This window comes from Canis lupus, chromosome 2, assembly GCF_048164855.1.
Source record: "Canis lupus baileyi chromosome 2, mCanLup2.hap1, whole genome shotgun sequence".
In the NCBI taxonomy this organism is placed as follows: Eukaryota; Metazoa; Chordata; class Mammalia; order Carnivora; family Canidae; genus Canis; species Canis lupus.
In genome coordinates this window covers 62,600,838-62,616,910 of record NC_132839.1, presented here as the reverse complement: position 1 = coordinate 62,616,910, position 16,073 = coordinate 62,600,838, and the positions used below count along the sequence as shown (strand labels likewise).

Here is a 16,073-nt window from a genome sequence, read left to right as displayed (position 1 = left end):
GCTGGAGCCTATTTAGTTCACGTTGATTATGCTTATTCCCCACGGCCCAATTTAAGCTGGTTTGTTTAATCCTGGCCAGAGGAAGAAGCTAGCTCTTTTTATCGCCTTGATAGGGTGAAACCTCTTAAAGATTGCCCATTAGGGGCTCCTGGCTGGCTCAGTTGGGAGAGCATGCAACTCTTGATCTTGGCATTGTGAGTTTGAGTCCTGGGCACCGAGTTTACTTAAAAAAAGTATTAGTAGGGGATCCCTGGGTGGGCTCAGCGGTTTAGCGCCTGCCTTTGGCCCAGGGTGTGATCCTGGAGTCCCGGGATCGAGTCCCGCATCCGGCTCCCAGCATGGAGCCTGCTTCTCCCTCTGCCTGTGTCTGTACTCTCTCTCTCTCTCTCTCTCTCTCTCTCTCTATGTCTGTCATGAATAAATAAAATCTTTTTTTTAATAATAAATTTATTTTTTATTGGTGTTCAGTTTGCTAACATACAGAATAACACCCAATGCTCATCCCATCAAGTGCCCCCACCTCAGTGCCCGCCAACTAGTCACCCCCCACCCCCTGCCCTCCTCCCTTTCCACCACCCCTAGTTCGTTTCCCAGAGTTAGGAGTCTTCATGTTCTGTCTCCCTTTCTGATATTTCCTACCCATTTCTTCTCCCTTCCCCTCTATTCCCTTTCACTATTATTTATATTCCCCAAATGAATGAGACCATATAATATTTGTCCTTCTCCGATTCACTTATTTCACTCAACATAATACCCTCCAGTTCTATCCACGTCAAAGCAAATGGTGGGTATTTGTCATTTCTAATGGCTGAGTAATATTCCATTGTATACATAAACCACATCTTCTTTATCCATTCATCTTTCGATGGACACCGAGGCTCCTTCCACAGTTTGGCTATTGTGGACATTGCTGCTAGAAACATCGGGGTGCAGATGTCCCGGCGTTTCATTGCATCTGTATCTTTGGGCTAAATCCCTAGCAGTGCAATTGCTGAGTCGTAGGGCAGTTCTATTTTTAACTCTTTGAGGAACCTCCACACAGTTTTCCAGAGTGGCTGCACCACTTCACATTCCCACCAACAGTGCAAGAGGGTTCCCTTTACTCCGCATCCTCTCCAACATTTGTGGTTTCCTGCCTTGTTAATTTTCCCCATTCTCACTGGTGTGAGGTGGTATCTCATTGTGGTTTTGATTTGTATTTCCCTGATGGCAAGTGATGCACAGCATTTTCTCATGTGCATGTTGGCCATGTCTGTGTCTTCCTCTGTGAGATTTCTGTTCATGTCTTTTGACCACTTCATGATTGGATTGTTTGTTTCTTTGCTGTTGAGTTTAATAAGTTCTTTATAGATCTTGGAAACTAACCCTTTATCTGATACGTCATTTGCAAATACCTTCTCCCATTCTGTAGGTTGTCTTTTAGTTTTGTTGACTGTATCCTTTGCTGTGCAAAGCATCTTATCTTGATGAAGTCCCAATAGTTCATTTTTGTTTTTGTTTTTTTTTGCCTTCTTTTGCCTTCGTGGATGTATCTTGCAATAGTTCATTTTTGTTTTTGTTTTTTTTTGCCTTCTTTTGCCTTCGTGGATGTATCTTGCAAGAAGTTACTGTGGCCGAGTTCAAAAAGGGTGTTGCCTGTGTTCTCCTCTAGGAATTTGATGGGATCTTGTCTCACATTAAGATCTTTCATCCATTTTGAGTTTATCTTTGTGTATGGTGAAAGAGAGTGGTCTAGTTTCTTTCTTCTGCATGTGGATGTCCAATTTTCCCAGCATCATTTATTGAAGAGACTGTCTTTCTTCCAGTGGATAGTCTTTCCTCCTTTATTGAATATTAGTTGACCATAAAGTTGAGGGTCCACTTCTGGGTTCTCTATTCTGTTCCATTGATCTATGTGTCTGTTTTTGTGCTAGTACCACACTGTCTTGGTGACCACAGCTTTGTAATACAACCTGAAATCTGGCATTGTGATGCCCCCAGCTATGGTTTTCTTTTTTAAAATTCCCCTGGCTATTTGGGGTCTTTTCTGATTCCACACAAATCTTAAAATAATTTGTTCTAACTCTCTGAAGAGATCAACAAAACCAGGAGTTGATTCTTTGAAAGAATTAATAAGATAGATAAACCATTAGCCAGCCTTATTAAAAAGAAGAGAAAGAAGACTCAAATTAATAAAATCATGAATGAGAAAGATCACTACCGACACCAAGGAAATACAAACGATTTTAAAAACATATTATGAACAGCTATAAGCCAATAAATTAGGCAATCTAGAAGAAATGGACACATTTCTGGAAAGCCACAAACTACCAAAACTGGAACAGGAAGAAATAAAAAACCTGAACAGGCCAATAACCAGGGAGGAAATTGAAGCAGTCATCTAAAACCTCCCAAGACACAAAAGTCCAGGGCCAGATGGCTTCCCTGGGGAACTCTATCAAATGTTTAAAGAAGAAACCAAAAAAAAAAAAAGAAGAAACCATACCTATTCTACTAAAGCTGTTTGGAAAGATAGAAAGAGATGGAGTACTTCTAAATTCGTTCTATGAGGCCAGCATCACCTTAATTCCAAAACCAGACAAAGACCCCACCAAAAAGGAGAATTATAGACCAATATCCCTGATGAACATGGATGCAAAAATTCTCAACAAGATACTAGCCAATAGGATCCAACAGTACATTAAGAAAACTATTCACCATGACCAAGTGGGATTTATTCCCGGGACACAAGGCTGGTTCAACACTTGTAAAACAATCAGTGTGATTCATCATATCAGCAAGAGAACAACCAAGAACCATATGATCCTCTCATTAGATGCAGAGAAAGCATTTGACAAAATACAGCATCCATTCTTGATCAAAACTCTTCAGTGTAGGGATAGAGGGAACATTCCTCAACATCTTAAAAGCCATCTACGAAAAGCCCACAACAAATATAATTCTCAATCGGGAAGCCCTGGGAGCCTTTCCCCTAAGATCAGGAACAAGACAGGGTTGTCCACTCTCACTACTGCTATTCAACATAGTACTAGAAGTCCTAGCCTCAGCAATCAGACAACAAAAAGACATTAAAGGCATTCGAATTGGCAAAGAAGAAGTCAAACTGTCCCTCTTTGCCGATGACATGATACTCTACATAGAAAACTCAAAAGACTCCACCCCAAGATTGCTAGACCTCATACAGCAATTTGGCAGTGTGGCAGGATACAAAATCAATGCCCAGAAGTCAGTGGCATTTCTATACACTAACAATGAGACTGAAGAAAGAGGAATTAAGGAGTCAATCCCATTTACAATTGCACCCAAAAGCATAAGATACCTAGGAATATACCTAACCAAAGAGGTAAAGGATCTATACCCTAAAAACTATAGAACACTTCTGAAAGAAATTGAGGAAGACACAAAGAGATGGAAAAATATTCCATGCTCCTGGATTGGCAGAATTAATATTGTGAAAATGTCAATGTTACCCAGGGCAATTTACACGTTTAATGCAATCCCTATCAAAATACCATGGACTTTCTTCAGAGAGTTAGAACAAATTATTTTAAAATATTAAAAAAAAAAAAAAGTATTAGTAAAAGCAGCCCCACTTCTTTTAGCTTGCGGCTTGACTCCATAAGCCTAATAAGAATCCCCTCTCTAGATGAGGAAGTTGCTTAGTCTGCCAAATCTCATGAACCATGGGTTATATTTGTGCACAACCTGAAACATTTGTCAGCTCAACAAATAATGTTCTGGCTCATACTCTGTGCCAGACTCAAAGTGAATGAGAACAGTCCCTGCCCTCAAGGTGCTGTGGCTCTTCTCTGCGGCTGCAGGGTTCCCCTCAACATTCTCAGGAGTTCCAGGGTGAGACTTGGCACCCTATCAGAATCCCACCAGCAGTCCAGGAGAACCCCTGATCTCAGGAAACAGTGAGCCAGGGATTTATAATGTGGTTTTTTGCACGCCAGCTCAGGGAGCAGCAGAAGGTCCCAGGAGAGCCGCAGGACACCAGAGCACAGAGGAGCACAGCATGATTGCTCCTAGGTGCTGGCCGCATTGTGCAAGGCAGGTGGGAGGTTCAAGACAACAGTCCTGGCCAGCATGGAGAAGGTTGCATGTTTAGATAGACTGGAAGGAGGTAAGATCTGCAGGCCTTCAGTGAGCACCTGCATTTGTGGTTTGAGCACTGGTTGTAGGATGGTGCCTTCTCCCTCGGGGGGTAGGAACATCAGGAGCAGAGGTGGCGGGTTTGGGATATGTTTCGACAGAACAGACCTCTGAACCCTGGTGTTTGTTTAGATCTAGCATGTATCACCACAGCCTGTCAGATGGTGGCAGAAATGGTGGAGTCTTTGCCATCAGTGTTGGCCTTGGGGCACAAGAGGAACAGCAACACCCCAGCGTTTCTCACATCAGTGCTGAGGAACATCGTCATCAGCCTGGCTCGCTTACCCCTCGTCAATAGCTACACGCGTGTCCCCCCGCTGGTGAGTCTGGTGGTTCCTTGGCAGAAGGACAGAAATAATGAGATGTGCAGACCAGCCCCTGGCTGGGGGCTCCTAGGGGTGAGAGTGGGAGCCCATCCCTCACCTGCTTCCCCTGGGGTGGCCAGAGCCTCCTTCCGTGCTTGCTGTGTGTGGTCCTGGCACCTGTCTGGTTTCCTGGGGCATTGTGTCTAGCAGTCATTGATAAAAATGCTGGGTTTTCCAACATGGGGGGAAAACCTCCAGAAGTAAGATTTCATCTCCCACTAGTCGGTACTCGATGTTGGATGTGATTGGAAAGTAACTCAGCTCCCCTGTTTGGTGGTAGACTGGATGCCGTGCCCCTCAGTTGTTTGCCCGTAATACCAGGCACCGTATGATACTGTTCAGCTGTCTGGGCACGACCACTTTTGAAGCTTCCGATTCCAAATTGTCCTCAGAATTAGTTTTAACTTGGCATTCTTTGGACTCCTGACTGGAAGGACTTAGTGTGAGTGGGTTGAGGGTTGGTGGGTGGCCTGACAGCATAGCTGGAGGTCAAGGTGAAAACTGGGACCAAGAGGAAGGGGGCTTGTTTCAGCTTAGAAAAGACCTGTGCCTGCCAGTGGGCACGGCCTCTGTGCACGTATGTGATGGGGAACACTGGGCAGGTTGCACCCAGGCAGCCGTCCTCCTTAGACCAGGGCACAGAGGGTGCCACCACAGGAGGCCGAGCTGGCCTACCTGTAGGGCTCACTGGGGGCAGCAGCCACCATAGCCTGGGGTTCCGGGGCTGGTGTGGAGCAGTGGGTTGTAGCGCATCTGAAGCCCCATGCCCACTGAGAAGAGAGCCAGGTGGAGCCCGGTAGAGAAGCAGGGTTGCCAGTGTGCAGGGCACGGCCTTGGCTGCCGAGGCACCTCAGTCCCTGTGTAGGTCTGGAGACAGCTGCCTAGAGGGAAGCGGGGAGCCACCCTGGGAAGGTGCTGTCCTAGAAGTCAAGGTGTCTGGAGGAGACGCGACAACACAAAGGGCACGAAGCAGTGTGCACCAGTGTTCTGAGAGGAGGGTGCAGTGAGCAGCTCAGAGATGCTAGGGAGAGACCTGGTGTCTTCCTAAGCTGAATGAGAGGCACTGGAACTGTGGAGGTGGGCTGGCCATGTCTCTGAGGCCCCCATGGGTGGGCTTGGGGAGTGCGGAGCTGAGGGGTCTATTCTCTTGGCTGGGAGGGTGGCTGCTCCTGCTGCCAGGACAGCGACGGGTCCACAGCTCCGCCTTCTGTTCACTGAGTTTATGTGCCTGCTTGCCAGGGACTATTTTTAAATGCAACTTGACTTCATTTGACGCCTGTTTTCATCTAACACACCAGCTGCTGTTTGTGTGCAAGGGTGCTCCTGCCTGCCTCTGACGGCCAGGGGCTGCCAACACGGACCTTCAAGAACCCAACTCATAAATTGCTAGCCTAGGGTGCTAGCAGCGAGGGAAAGGGGCTGGGCCAGTTTGGGAGCAGGCAGGTTGGGAAAGTGGGAGGTCAGAGCAGACCCAGGAGGCCCACAATGGGGCAGGAGATCCTCGGGTGATGCATGGGAGCTGTTTTCCCAGAAGGATGATGCACTTGCTTTTGGGACAGTCTGTGTGAGCTGTTAGTAAGAATGTGGCCTCCGAAAGGAGGCCATGCTGAGAGAAAGGTTGTTTCATGGTTTCCTCAAAGTGCAGCTGTCCTGATTTGACTGGGGTCACACTATTTCTTTCTCATCTTCTCAGGTTTGGAAACTCGGATGGTCGCCTGAGCCAGGAGGGGACTTCGGCACAGCCTTCCCTGAGATCCCAGTGGAGTTCCTCCAGGAGAAGGAAGTCTTTAAAGAGTTCATCTACCGCATCAATGCACTAGGTATCCTTGTTTCTCTTCCAGAATTACTAGGCCTCAAAGCGCCTAGTTCTTATTTATTCCACAAGGGATGTAGGGTATGACATGGTCCTATGTGAGTACATTCTGCAATGAATGCAAACTCTCGCAGTGAAAAATACTCACCGGTTGGTGTGATGTTGGGGGGCTTAACCCCAAGTCTTCATATACCAGGCTTGTTGGAAGTTAGGACAGGCACCCTGGTGATAGATCATGTGCAGCCCAGATCCGTGCGCTCTTGTGTGGTCGAGGATTCCCTTCTCAGGTGCAGATCACTCTGCAGCTGCAGCGAGGTGGAAGCAGCGCACTAGAGCGGGGAAAGTAGACTTTTCTGTGAGACAGCTCTGGCCTCTGGGCGGTGGGGGCAGGCATCCTGGCCTCTAGGACACCCAGTGTTGTGGTTTCATAGCATCAGTACAGATTCAGAAACCACACAAGATTCGTCTGGTACACGGTTGCACAATATGTGGCAGTGTTAGTAGTTTGCATCAGGCGTTGTCCACTTCCTGCAGTACGGTGTGTGTTGCCCTTTTGCCCTCATTGCATGGCTGCAGGTCTGGTGGCAGGGTTGTATTTGGTAGGTCCTGAGTGGCTGTGTCAAGCTACGATGTCTCCCAAAGTGTCGGGCACCTCGCCTGCCTGTGGGGCCTGCCCTTCATCCCTGTGATCCCTGGCCAGCTCAGGTTTCCTCAGGGTCTGTGCTTATCTTGATCCCAGAAGCTTCAGGGAGCTGATGCCATGTTGCCTCTACTTTTCCCTTTAGTGAAGCAGACAGTTTGTTACTCTGTCCACAGTGTGGACAGTCTCTGCAGTGACCCAAGGCTAGCAGCCTCAGAAAACTTTGTTTCTTGTCCTTGACGGTGGTTAGGAGGCTGTCTCCTGGCCACCCCCTATGTGCTATCATTTCCTTTCTTAGGCATCTTCCTGCTCGAATCCTCACTCAGACGTGCAAGAGGTACCCTGGACAGCTCCACTCTCTTCCTGATATTGCCTTCACATTCTTGCCTTTGTCTTCATTCTTTTCCCTAAAATGAATTGTGTAAACATCGATCTGTATGTTTGCCCACTTGACTAGGTCTGTCTGCATTTAATCCTGAAATTTGCTCTGGTTTTCCTGCCCTTGACATCCCCTTCCTGTCACTTGTGACCCTAATGGAAGTGGCCTGGCCACCTCCACCTCGCACGCAGATCACCCATGGCAACAGGAAGTGCGACCCTGAGAAGCAAGTGCTCATCCCACACCTTGAGGGCCACTGGTGAAGACATTGCTTGAGGTCAACCCACTAGATGCATGTTCCCCAGATGCTAGTGCCCTGGCTAGGTTATATCCTTTTTTGATCTGCTATTCTTTTAGACAGAGTCAGAGAACCCATTCCTTTAACTTCTCTATTTTTAACAGCTTTCCTGAGATAGAATTCATGGAGCACACATTTCACCTACTCAGGGTATGCAGTCCAGTGGTTTGGTGTCTGCACACGCTTGTGTGCAATGCACTGGTTTGTTTTTGGGGAAGACCCATGAGCCCTCTGGTGAGCAGGGCAGGAGCAACTCTGACCCACTCAAATGTGGCCTGCTGCTTAAACATCCCTTCGCCTCACTGCATCTCTGCAGTAGGGGATGGAGAGGGTGCCACTTGCCTGTCGTGTGACCTCATACATGTGTGCTTCAGTGTCCTTGCTGGTGCAGTGTACCTGGCAGTGTGGCTGCATCTCAGGACTGCTGTACATGGCCCTGGGGGTGGGGCCTGTTCCAGCTGCAGCTGTATGGCCCAGCTGCCACTTTACATCAAGAAGTTTGGGGAGCAGGTGACCTTGTCTCACGTACCGTTTGCATTCCTAGGATGGACCAGCCGCACCCAGTTTGAGGAAACGTGGGCCACCCTCCTTGGTGTCCTGGTGACTCAGCCCCTTGTGATGGAGCAGGAAGAGAGCCCACCGGAAGTAAGGCCACGTGCAGGCCTGTGTGTCCACTTTTTGGCACATGGGCAGTCATGGCAGCTTGTGAATTGTTCCTAGTGGGCAATAAAGGGCAGCAAGCTCTTTTTCTTTTTCTTTTTCTCCCTCCCTCCCTCCCTTCTCTCTCTCTCTCTCTCTTTCTTTCTCCTTTCTTTTCTTTCTTTTCTTTCTTTTCTTTCTTTCTTTCTTTCTTTCTTTCTTTCTTTCTTTCTTTCTTTCTTTCTTTCTTTCTTTCTTTTTCTTTCTTTTCTTTCTTTTCTTTCTTTTCTTTCTTTCTGTGTTTACCAGGGTAGTCAGTTCATATCTAGGCTAATGTTGTAGAATAGGAGCAAATTCCCTCGCGGTTTGAGTGGCCTAGATTCCTGGTGGCCAGAGTATGCTCTGTCATGGTGCATCACACGTTAAGGGTCAGTAGGGCTGCACCCTTTCTTGAAAATAAGTTTGAGTTTTCTTTATCAGTATTCAGGTATAGTGTATAGGTTGAATGAGAATGAAAAGGCATGTTATAAAGGCTATGTTTGTGTATGTACCTGTGTTCAGTTCACTGCTTTGCAGAGATTTATCCGGCTTCTTAGAATGTTAATGTACATTATATTAATAAAAACCATGTTCTCTGATAAGGCAAAGCCTGAGATACTGAAAACCGTTGGATATAAGTCCTTAATTCTGGTGGAAGGTAGGCCCAAACTGGTAGAAATGTCAGTTTAAGAAGTAGACCTACATCAAAAATCAAGGGTCTTTAAACTCTTTAAACTCATGTGTAGAACTCACAGGTGACAATTAGGAACCCTAATTTTAAACCCTAAAATTAATGAGGAAATTTAAGGGCAGTTTCTTAAAAATTGATTTATATTTTGAGGTCTGTACCAATAGGAGACTGTGCTTTGAAAGGTAGACATTGTCCATCAGGTTTATTACAAGTCACAGATGCTCAAGGGAGCATAGGCTGCGGGGAGCTTAGACAAAACAGGACCATTGCTGGGAAGGCATGTTGCTCTGCAGCCCTCCAGCTCTTCCCCATAAGACCGTGCAGCCCAAGGACCACGGCCTTTCAGTCCTGTGTGCAGGTGGGGGCGTATATGGTTTCTGGCATCTAGCCATTCATGACATGATAAAAATGTGGGCTCTCCTTCCAGGAAGACACAGAGAGGACCCAGATCAACGTCCTGGCTGTGCAGGCCATCACCTCCCTGGTGCTGAGTGCAATGACTGTGCCTGTGGCTGGCAACCCAGCTGTGAGCTGCTTGGAGCAGCAGCCCCGGAACAAGCCCCTGAAAGCCCTCGACACCAGGTGGGAAGAGTGAGGTGCCTTTTCACCCCGCCCAGAGTAACCAGCACCTTCTCCCTGGGTCCTTTTCTTTGTTACCAGAACTACAAACAAAACACCTGTGAGTGTTGCCTTACTGCAAGAAGTGATTTGGTGACCCGTGGCAGTGAGGCCTGCATGCCATGGGGTCCATTGACTGTTTAGGGCAGACTCTAGCACATCAAAAAATAGCCAAGGGCACATGGACTGGAGTCCCCTCCAAGGGAGTCATTTGCTCTTATAGGTGCCTGTGTTTCCTTTAGGCAAAGCTGGAAGATGCCCTGAGGTTTTTTGGTTTTAAGATTTTGAAGGAAACAAAATATCCTTTAACCTTTGTTTTGGATTTTAGGTTTGGGAGGAAGTTGAGCATTATCCGAGGAATTGTAGAGCAGGAAATCCAAGCAATGGTTTCAAAGAGAGAGAATATCGCCACGCATCACTTATACCAAGCGTGGGACCCTGTCCCTTCTCTGTCTCCAGCTACTACAGGTACCTGTGGGAAGAGGGCCATTTGTACCTGGGCCAGAATGAGAATGTGACCAAGATCCTAACACCACCACTCGGGCAGAAAGACCAGAGGTGTCTTTTTGGAGGCTGTGGTACCAAATGCACTGCCCTCCCCAGTCAGCCCATGAGGAACAGAATGGCTCTCAGCCTGAGACCTGCAGCCTTGAGAGGGAGTATAGAGGCCAAACTAGTCACTCAGTGAAAAAATCAGCATAGTTCATCCTTGACTCGCTTGAAGCTCCAGCTTTTTGCAAGAGAGCGCTGTGGCGAGAGCAGGCCTGGACCCCTGAGAGCCTGTTGTGGCTGGGGATCCCTGGTCTGAGCTCTCCGCCCCCAGCTGCCATCCCTCCCCCATCCTCCGTCTGGGCCTGCAGGCTGTGTTCCTGCCCTGTAATGGGCACCAGAGTTTGTCACCCTGAGTTAAAAGGAAATTTTGTGAGGTTATTATTATTTTTGTTAGTACACATGTTTTTGTTGACTAATCAGTATTTTAGCACAGTGTTTTTATGATTCTCTATTTTAGCAGTCGTTAGATACAGTTTTAAGCATCTTGAGTGCTTTACCTAGAGAGCATTCTATGTAGACATGCAGACGCTAGACATTTACTGAAGTGCTGGACTAGACTCAGGATTGTGTACCAGGATGGCCCCCTGAGGAGCTCCTGCCCCCTAGGAGACAGAGGTGGCCTCACTCCGTGTCACAGGAGGAAGGGGAGAGTAGGTGCAGATGGACTAGGGGTAGGAAGCATCATGGAAGAGGGGGGTGTTGAGGCTTGATCTGGTGAAGGGTCAGCCAGAGGCCTCTGGCTGGCAGGGGGAGTTGTTTAGTCTGGGGTATAGACAGTGCGAAAGACATAGGCTGTGGAGAAGATGGGTTGAGTGGCAGCATCCGCCTGTACCCTCCTACTCTGGTGGGCACAACTGGACAGCCGAGACACCAGGGCAGGGTCCTGGGAGGTGTTGCCCATCGATGTTGCGGTCTGGGTCCCTGAGTGCCTGTCTACTGGGCTGTTGCCCCATCAGCTGCTTCCTGTGCAGTCAGAAGCTGGTGTGTTAACAAGAGAAACAGTGATAATTCAGCATTGCCCGCCTGGCCCTGCCAGCATAGTACATTATGAAGTGCCAGAGAAAAGCCCAGAGACCCTCAGGGCTCTGCAGAACTGTCCACCTTGTCACCCTGCAGGTGCCCTCATCAGCCACGACAAGCTTCTGCTGCAGATCAACCCCGAGCGGGAGCTGGGAAACATGAGCTATAAGCTTGGCCAGGTCAGTCACACCCGCACTGCCAGGGCACATCCTACTACTTTCTTTGCTCTCTTTCATCTGCTATGACTTTGGGTCATTTGATGCATCCAGAAGAAAAATTACATGCATTTTTTAAATAAAGGGAGAGTTTTTTTTATTTGTTCTCATTGATATTCTCTACTACGAGGAAGATTTAAGGTATCTTGTGTACCTAGTGATGTGAGCATGTGTGAATGTAGCAGGCTGGTGGGAGTCAGGCTTAGCTTTGGGGCATTAGTCAGTCAGGCAAGAGTGGCTTGGGTGGGGTGAACATCAGGATGGCCCTGGATTTGGCCAGAAGATTCCAGCTGCCAGCTGAAGGGGAACTGTGGTCACATAACCCAGTGTGGAAGATGGATATGCCCTGGGGGCCAGGTTGACAGCTTACCGGGTGAGTCACTTTGAAATAAAAATTCAGTTTTCTTGTCAGAAAAACAGGACAGTCACACATATGATAGTGCATGTCAAGGAGCTGGAGCGTAGGGATGTGGCTCCTGGAGCCATGAGGACGTGTGTGCTGGGCGGAGGGGACTCACGTGGGTGCCCGATGGCTGCTCTGTCTACTGCTCTGTCCTTTCAGACCTTACTGGTTTACTTAGAAAGCAGTTACTCAGGACTGCTTTTTTTTTTTTAAGCTTTTGTTTCAGAGGACATTGGCCAGAGCAGGGGTTGGAAATACTTGTTTATCCCGAGGGCATCCCTATTGGCTCTGGGCACAGCCTTGTGGCAGAGTCCCCAGGCCTGCTCCATCCTGTCCTCTCCTGCTCACACACATTCCTCTGTGAGCAAGGAGCCACAGACAGGCTATCTGTGCTGTCCTTACAGAGAAGTTTCTGCCCCTGAGATAAGTTAGGGTGATGGAGCTCACTGTCATTTCTTTAGAAACGTGTTCCTGAGGAGCAGGCTGTGAGTGGCTCTCGGGGTGGAACCTAGCCTCCTGGGTACGGGGCGTTTGCTTAGCCACATCGTTGTTCAGCATCTGTGTTTACATCCAGCCATTGGGAATGGAGCATAGTGCATCTGCCCAGGGCTAAGCCCTGACCCCACCCTGTTCTGTCTGGAGACCGATCAGCTCCCACATCCCTCTGAAATGAGCCATCACTGGCTGTTGGGGAGTGAGGAGGACAGAGGGGCCACCCTCTCTTGAAGCCTGAAGATTGCTTTGAGGCTTCGAAGTTCATATTCCATCTGTGGCAGCTTTCAGGCAGCCACCTCCAGCCTGCCTGCCCACTGCTGGCCCCACCCCCCATTGCTGGTGGGACCCCAAAGGGGAAACGGTTGTTTATGCAGAGTGGGAGTTGGGCTAGTGTCCTAGTTGGTGGTAGGAATGCAGCCTGAGGCTGCAGCAGCCACTTGCTCAGTGTGAGGTACCATGCTGTGTGCCAGAGGACTCCCACGTGAACAGATGTGTGGGGGCATGGGCTGTTAGCGGGAGCGTAGTCTGTTTGAACTGGGTGCATAGGGAGGCACCCGAGTGGACAAAATGACTCCTGTTCCCAGCACCGCTGCCCCCATCTCCAAAAAAGGGGTCTGCAGCTCAGGGGAGAACCCACGCCTCTGCCCTAAACACTGAGCCCAGGCTTCTCATCTCCTGAAGGTGTCCATTCACTCCGTGTGGCTGGGGAACAGCATCACACCCTTGAGAGAGGAGGAGTGGGAGGAGGAGGAAGAAGAGGAGGCTGATGTCCCTGCACCTGCATCACCACCCACATCACCCGTCAACTCCAGGTTTCCCATCTACTTTTCAAGCAGTTTGAAATTTCCTATCTGTGATTTGATTTGGGGGAACCTCCTGAAATAAGTCTCATCTTGTGTATGGGGCGATTGCCCATCTGCTATGCTCTTCAGGAAGCACCGGGCTGGAGTCGACATTCACTCCTGTTCCCAGTTTTTGCTTGAATTGTACAGTCGCTGGATCCTGCCATCAGGTTCGGCCAGAAGGACACCCATCATCCTGATCAGTGAAGTGGTTCGATCCGTAAGTCTGCATTCCCTGCTCCCCTACAGGTGCACGGTGCTCGTGGCAGTACACATACACACTACTATAGACAGGGTGCACACATGCAGAGTTCATGAGCTCTGGGAACCTGGGAAGGAGCTCTGAGCAGTTCACAGATCCAGGAGGAGAAAGTAGTATTTCTGTAGCCCATGGAGGGACCAATATTTACATTTCTGATCCACAGCCAGTTGGGACCCTTATAAGTACAGTAAGAGTGTTGTAGGGGCATCACATTGTGTGAAGGCTCCTTCTGAAGGCCACCCTATTTACTCATATTTGTCCCAAGGGCCTGTCTCATAAATGTCTACTTTCTTAGATGAGAGCTGGGCAGATGGTCCCACGACCACACCCCCTGGAAAAGCTCTGATACAGAGCTGTCAACCTCACTCTGCAGGCTCAGACTCCTGTATGTTTGGGGACCCCAAAGAGGATGTGTGTGTGGCTTAGGCCTATCCCTGCTTACGGTGCTAGGACCGAAGTCATAGAGGTTTGACAGTAGTTCCTCCTTAGATGCCAGCTTCACGTCTTTCCCATCATGTGGTGAGAAGCGAGCGAGAGTTTGGAGCTGAAGACACTCAGTGCCTGCTTCCCACCCGCGGACCAGCCAGCTAGAACCATCTATGTAGTCTCTGCAGTGGGCTCTGGTTGTCTGTCCCTGCCATGCCTCCAGCCGGTCAATGCAGGCATGGATTTTGAGCCTGGCTGTTGTCAGTACACACCCCTAAGGTTCCTAGATAAGACCTTTATTGCAGGTGAGATTTTTCATTTTTAACAAAAGTTTGCAACCTGATTTTTTTCAAAAACCAGTGAAATATAAGCACCTGTAATGAAGGTCTTATTTTTAAAAACTTACTTAAATATTTAACATAACAATGATAATTTTTATTTAAAATTTTTAAACAATTAGTGAGAAGAGCCTTGTTTTACATTTTTGCAAGTCTCTTAACTGATTATTAGAGAGCTTGATTTTCCTGTCTTCCCTGTGTTTGGCCTAATATCAGAGGGCTTCTGGGAAACACTGCCTTATGGTCAGAAGAGAACAGGAGTAAAAAAGCAGATAGGGTCTCCGTGTTGCTACAGAGGCAGTTCTGACCTCAAGCCCAGGAGGGCCTCGGGTGTCCACATGTCCGCTTTGGGAACAGCTGCTGCTGGCAAGTTGCCGAGCCTGCTGGTTCCTCAGCTGGGTCTCGGCAGGAGGCAGTACTCCTGAGGAGCAGATGCACTTGCACGCCTAGGTGACGTTTATTTCTAGATGGCATGTGAAGTTGAGCCTCCAAGAATTGAGTATTTTGGGGAGACAGGAAATCATCCAAGCATCTCTTTCTGAAGTGGTTGCCCATTTCTCCATCCAGGGCTTTGGAGAGCCTGTCCCCATGCTGCAGGGATGCTCTGGGATTTGGCAGAGTAGCAGTGGGAGAACTGCTCTGTGGTCTCACCACGGTCGTGACTGCGATCCAGGCCCTCACCTCTCAGTGGGCAGTATAGATACAGAGGCGTTTTTAAGGAGATATTCTGACTAGTGTATCTTCATGTTATCTGCTGACACTTATTATTACAGGTTTCCAGGTGTGGGCCGATTTATTTACTTGGCCAAGACTCCTATGGATTCCCATATTTGTCCCATTGGTGTCAGAACATGCATTTTGGACTTCGTTGCTTACTTCCTATCCCAATGCTCTGTGTCTCCAGCTCCTCGTGGTCTCAGACTTATTCACTGAGCGCACCCAGTTTGAGATGATGTATCTGACGCTGACGGAACTGCGGAGGGTGCACCCTGCAGAAGACGAGATTCTCATTCAGTACCTGGTGCCCGCCACCTGCAAGGCAGCTGCCGTCCTTGGAATGGTAAGTGAGAGGTGGTGCAGGGACCTCCTCCTTTTGGCTGCATGCCATGGGCATAGCCTTGGCCTGGAAAGGTCTGACATGGGAAGGATGTCAGGAGGATTCTGCTAACGTACCTGCCTTTCCATGGGTCATGGTGAAGCATGTTGTGGTGAGGAAGCCTTGGTTTGGGGCTCCTGTACCCCTTTGCCCTGGGTCATCATGGTGACCCATCCCCAAGGGAGCCAGAGGTGTGGGTGGTAGAAGCATGGGTTGGCTCCTCCTCCACAGTGGCCTATGGCCCCCCACAGCCTCCCACACCCCTTTTCTGAAGTGCTGGAGACCCCTGTGTGTCCTGTGATCAGACCCTCCCTCTTGGAGGCCATTTTACCCCAGACCCTGCATTTCCTCCCCCAAAGTCTGGATGCTCGAGTCTGTTCTTAGCAGGAGGGAGACTGCCTGCTTTTGGTTTCTTCCTATACTCTGCATCCAGTCCGTCAACTCACCAGTACAGCACCCACCCATCTTCTGTGCAGACATCACCATCTGGTACATGCTCACCGGCCGTGATGTGAGCACATGAAAGCACTTGTGTGCAGGCCCTGCCCTTGGTAGCCAGTGAGGGACAGAAGCTCTGCTCCCAGAGGAAAGTAACCATCCTCCAGGCTATGCAGAGCCTGGCCTATCCTCTTGGCTGAGTAGCAGCAGCCAGTGACTGCAGAGCCTCTGGATGGTGCCCCCTGGGCCCACCTCCATTTTGGCAGCAGGGACTCCTTCATCCATCCAACACGTGGGGGCTGCCTGCTATCTGTCCCGTCACTGCGGCAGCTTTCCTGCACCTGGCCCA

The 16,073-nt window shown here is 49.0% G+C and overlaps 1 protein-coding gene across 3 annotated transcripts in view; it reads left to right on the top strand.

Annotated features, from left to right (window-relative positions):
* Positions 1–16,073, top strand: part of HTT (huntingtin) — a 141,045-nt gene that overhangs the window by 118,276 nt on the left and 6,696 nt on the right. For all 3 annotated transcript variants that reach the window (XM_072803748.1, XM_072803757.1, XM_072803743.1), the window contains 9 exons: positions 4,288–4,475; positions 6,214–6,340; positions 8,195–8,295; positions 9,447–9,601; positions 9,966–10,105; positions 11,306–11,388; positions 13,004–13,134; positions 13,255–13,384; positions 15,095–15,250. In XM_072803748.1, the coding sequence (XP_072659849.1) occupies positions 4,288–4,475; positions 6,214–6,340; positions 8,195–8,295; positions 9,447–9,601; positions 9,966–10,105; positions 11,306–11,388; positions 13,004–13,134; positions 13,255–13,384; positions 15,095–15,250 (1,211 nt within the window). The remainder of the gene's footprint in view (positions 1–4,287; positions 4,476–6,213; positions 6,341–8,194; positions 8,296–9,446; positions 9,602–9,965; positions 10,106–11,305; positions 11,389–13,003; positions 13,135–13,254; positions 13,385–15,094; positions 15,251–16,073) is intronic.